Consider the following 3,915-nt stretch of genomic DNA (forward strand, 5'->3'; position numbering starts at 1 on the left):
AGAAAAAAAAACACCTATTAGTTTAAAGAAATGAATGGACAAAAATACAACTCAAATTTTTGTTACTGCCTTTTTTTGTGTTTTAGACAAGATGTTGAGGTATTGTTTTAACTTTCTGGAAATCTATATTTATGGTCACTTATGAAAGGATTTTTTGAATTAAGGCCATAGTGCTTACTTCACTCTGTGGTTCTAAGAGTAATAAAAAAGAAACTTTAGTGGTTAGACGGTAACTTCAGTCCTGTATTGTAGATTTGAATTAGAACACTTAGTAAAATGAAATAGTTATATGCATATATTTTAATTAAAAATTTTTTTTAGTTACATAATTCTTTGAATAAAAAGTGCCATCTTTTTTGTGGAGTTGGTGAAGGCTTGTTTGACTTGCTTATTTCGCAGAGTATAAATGAAAGGGTTCATCAAAGGGATAACTGAGGTGTTGAGCAATGACACTGCCTTATTAATGGCCACTCCTTCCTTTGCTGGTTTGATATAGATGAAGATGCAACTTCCGTAGGTGATGGAAACTACGATCATATGGGAAGAACAGGTGGAGAAAGCCTTTTTTCTTTGCTGAATTGAAGGGAGCCTTAAAATTGTCTTGATGATATATGTATAGGACACAGTTACACAGACTAGTGTGAATATGAGGGTCAGCACAGCCATGATCAAAATAAGTTGCTCTACAAATTGAGTGTCTGAGCATACAATCTTCAGAAGAGGAGATGCATCACAGCCAAAATGGTCAATGAGATTGGAGTTGCAGAAATCTAGCTGAACTCCCAGGCTAAGTGTTGGAATTATAACAATTAACCCAATCAGCCAACAGCAAAAGACAAGAATGGTGCATACCCTTTCATTCATGATGATGGTGTAGTGCAGGGGCTTGCAGATGGCCACGTAGCGGTCATAGGACATGGCAGTTAGAAGAAAGAATTCTGTTGCCCCGACGAGGATGATAAAAAATAATTGGATGGCGCAAGCATTATAGGTAACACGTTTGTCTCCAGTTGTCATGCTGTACAGGTATCGAGGAACATAGACAGTTGTAAATATTATTTCTAAGGTGGAGAAATTCCGAAGGAAAAAGTACATGGGTGTTTTAAGGTGAGAGTCCACCAGAGTGAGGAGGATAATAATTAGATTTCCAACAAGAGTAAAAACATAAGTGAGAAACAGAAATACTAAAAGAAAAACCTGTAGTCGTGGGTCATCTGTTAATCCTAGCAGGATGAATGTTGTTATTGCAGAATGATTTTTCATCACTGTCTTCGGATATATAATGAGTCTGTATTGGTAAATCATAAACTTTGAATCTGAGGAGTAAAATATAAAAATGATATTTCAAAATGCTATATAAAGAAAAGTAGCCAAGCAAGCCAGTAGAAGCACATTTTTAAACTTTTACTTGATCATTAATAATCAGTGATTACATCGTGATTCATTTCCCTGGACTCTGCTTTACTTTGGTCTTCAGGATGTGGCTTATGGAAATTATCCATTTGAAGTTTAATTTCCACTTCAGTTACAGGACTGATTTTAAAGTAGATAGAAAGTATGAGAACCTCACAGTCCCCTGAGGTTACAACCACTATTATGGTATCCCCAGTTCTCAGTGTAAAGTAGGAGATCCATAAATGTTGATAGATGCAAGGAAATCTGTATAAAAATTTATTTCCCCATCTGTCAAGACAGCATATCAGCAAATCATTGTCATACTCTATGGTAATATAATACTATTTTTTCATGCTTTGCAACACTGTTTTTTTCAAATAATCCCTCAACTTCCTCAACATCCTAGAGAAGCCTTTACTGTTTGGGTAACCTGGGAGCAGTATCACAGAGTTGCCTGAGCCCCATACTCCTCCAGAATTTCTTCTTTGCTCCCCTTTTATGATAATCTGAAATATTGGAGCCTTTGTCCCTCCCATGTATCAGTTTGAACAACCTCTGTATTGTATTCTTTCCTGAATTCCTGTTTCAACATCCATCTGTTGTTTAATGTGTCACCCACCCCAAGTCTCTTGGAATACTGACAAATGGGATGTTCTGATGGTCTTCCCCAGAGAACAGGATCCTGTCCTCAGGCTTCAATCACCCTTGTTGAGGTTCTGTAGTTTATGCATAGATATTTCAAAGAATTCCCAAATGCCTTCTAAGGCTACTTGCCAACTCCCTTAATAACATAAAATCTACATCCTCCAAGATTGGTAGGGGAAGAAGACCACTTAGGAAAAGTGCTGACTCCTCTGCCATGATTCCTTTCTATGAAGACTCACTTTAGTCATTGGTGTCCCTATCATTGCTTTAGGACACCCTGTTGCTTTTCAGCATCCTGGTCTAAGGATAGACTCAGACTCTGTGCTTATTCCTCCAAAGAACAGTTATTATCAAGTATTAATATTTAACAAGAATTAAATATGACATGGGGAATAAATACAACTTAGCTGTTTGGTATAATATTCTTAAAAGCTAAAAAATCACAATCTATCCTCATGAGTTTCCCTACAAGACTGCCTTCCTGAGTTGCTTCTTTTGAGGAGCATGCCAAAGAAATCATCATTTTACCACTTTCCAGGAAGCCATTGAGTACTTTTTTGTTTCTCATATTTCCTACCTATCACTCACCTTTCCCAGTGATGACACTTCTAAGAATTTGACTCACCTTTCCCAGTGATGACACTTCTAATAATTTGACTCAGGGAACTGAATCTAAAACTTAAGCGTTTCCAGGAAAGCTGTAATTTTAGGATTTGGGACAATTGTTCACACTTAGTCAATTCTAATAATCACTGGCAAATTAAAATGTTAGTTTTTCAAATGTTTTCTAGTTGCAAACAGTTTCTCTTGGGTATCTGGGTTTCTTTAATAAATGACTAGAATAAAATCTGCCCATGAGACACCAATTATTTTGAAACATGAATGGTTTTTATGTGATGCTTTAAGGTATTCCTCACAAAATACCTTAAGCGTTATTTTCCTTTGTGCTTAGGAAAAGCATCCTTTCTTTTCTATTGAGGAGAGTTGCCACAGTGTGACAGGGTTTACAGACGCCTTTATAGGAAAAGGCTAATGATCAAGACTTAAGGGATAGAGCGTTTGCTTGAGTGTCAGCAACCTTGAAATAATGTGTGCTCATGCAGAGCCACAGAGCTATCTCTTCTAGGCTAAGATGTGAGGTTTTCCTGAGAGCCACACATCTTCCCACTTAATGCCTCTAATGTTCTTCCTTTCAGCAACTTTTACTGCATGATCTTACATCTTCATGCTGGCCAATAGACTGATCCCTATTAGTATCGCTGGGTGGTACACCATTCCATACTATAAATATATATAATCTTGTGTCCTCAGTTCAGAGTAAATGACTGGAATGATATCTGTAAATAATTTCACACCACTGTTTGAATAATTACTTTAAAGGAAAAATCATTAGTACAAAGAATTTATATTTAATCCTGGAGTTTTAGGCCATGACTAATTCATTTCCTTCTACCAAGGATAATTTTAAATTATGGAAAGTTGCTATTTATTATTTTTATCTTTAAAATTAACAATATTTATTTAATTCTCCATAATAAAATGAATAATCATTTATTACATTCTTCTAGAATCAGCGGAAAAGTATAAGAAAGGAAAACCTTCTATAATCACATCACACACAGTCCATCATTATTAATATCTTGTATTTATTTATGATCTGTTTGTACATATATCATTATGCAATGCAGTTATTTATATTTTATAAAATTTATATATTATCAATGACATTTGATGTTTTTTTCACTTCATTTTAACCATTCAAGTATTTTAAAACACTTATGATGTATTTTCATCCTGTTGTTAAATATTCTTCAAAAACACAATTTTACTTTCTCGTCATGTAAGGAAGAAAATTATAAAATTAATAGTTCTAAT

The 3,915-nt window shown here is 34.9% G+C and overlaps 1 protein-coding gene across 1 annotated transcript; it reads right to left on the minus strand.

Annotated features, from left to right (window-relative positions):
- Positions 1–321: 321 nt before the first annotated feature.
- On the minus strand, positions 322–1,263 carry LOC107538171 (olfactory receptor 6C2-like). Its single transcript, XM_016214334.2, has one exon. It carries the CDS (start codon positions 1,261–1,263, stop codon positions 322–324), a length of 942 nt encoding a protein of 313 aa, XP_016069820.2.
- Positions 1,264–3,915: the final 2,652 nt, after the last annotated feature.

Source organism: Miniopterus natalensis, chromosome 2 (assembly GCF_054644295.1).
Source record: "Miniopterus natalensis isolate mMinNat1 chromosome 2, mMinNat1.hap1, whole genome shotgun sequence".
Taxonomy (NCBI): domain Eukaryota; kingdom Metazoa; phylum Chordata; class Mammalia; order Chiroptera; family Miniopteridae; genus Miniopterus; species Miniopterus natalensis.

Bases quoted from the DNA above. Each gene is read 5' to 3' on its own strand.
- LOC107538171 (XM_016214334.2), bottom strand. From the start codon at position 1,263: ATGAAAAATCATTCTGCAATAACAACATTCATCCTGCTAGGATTAACA.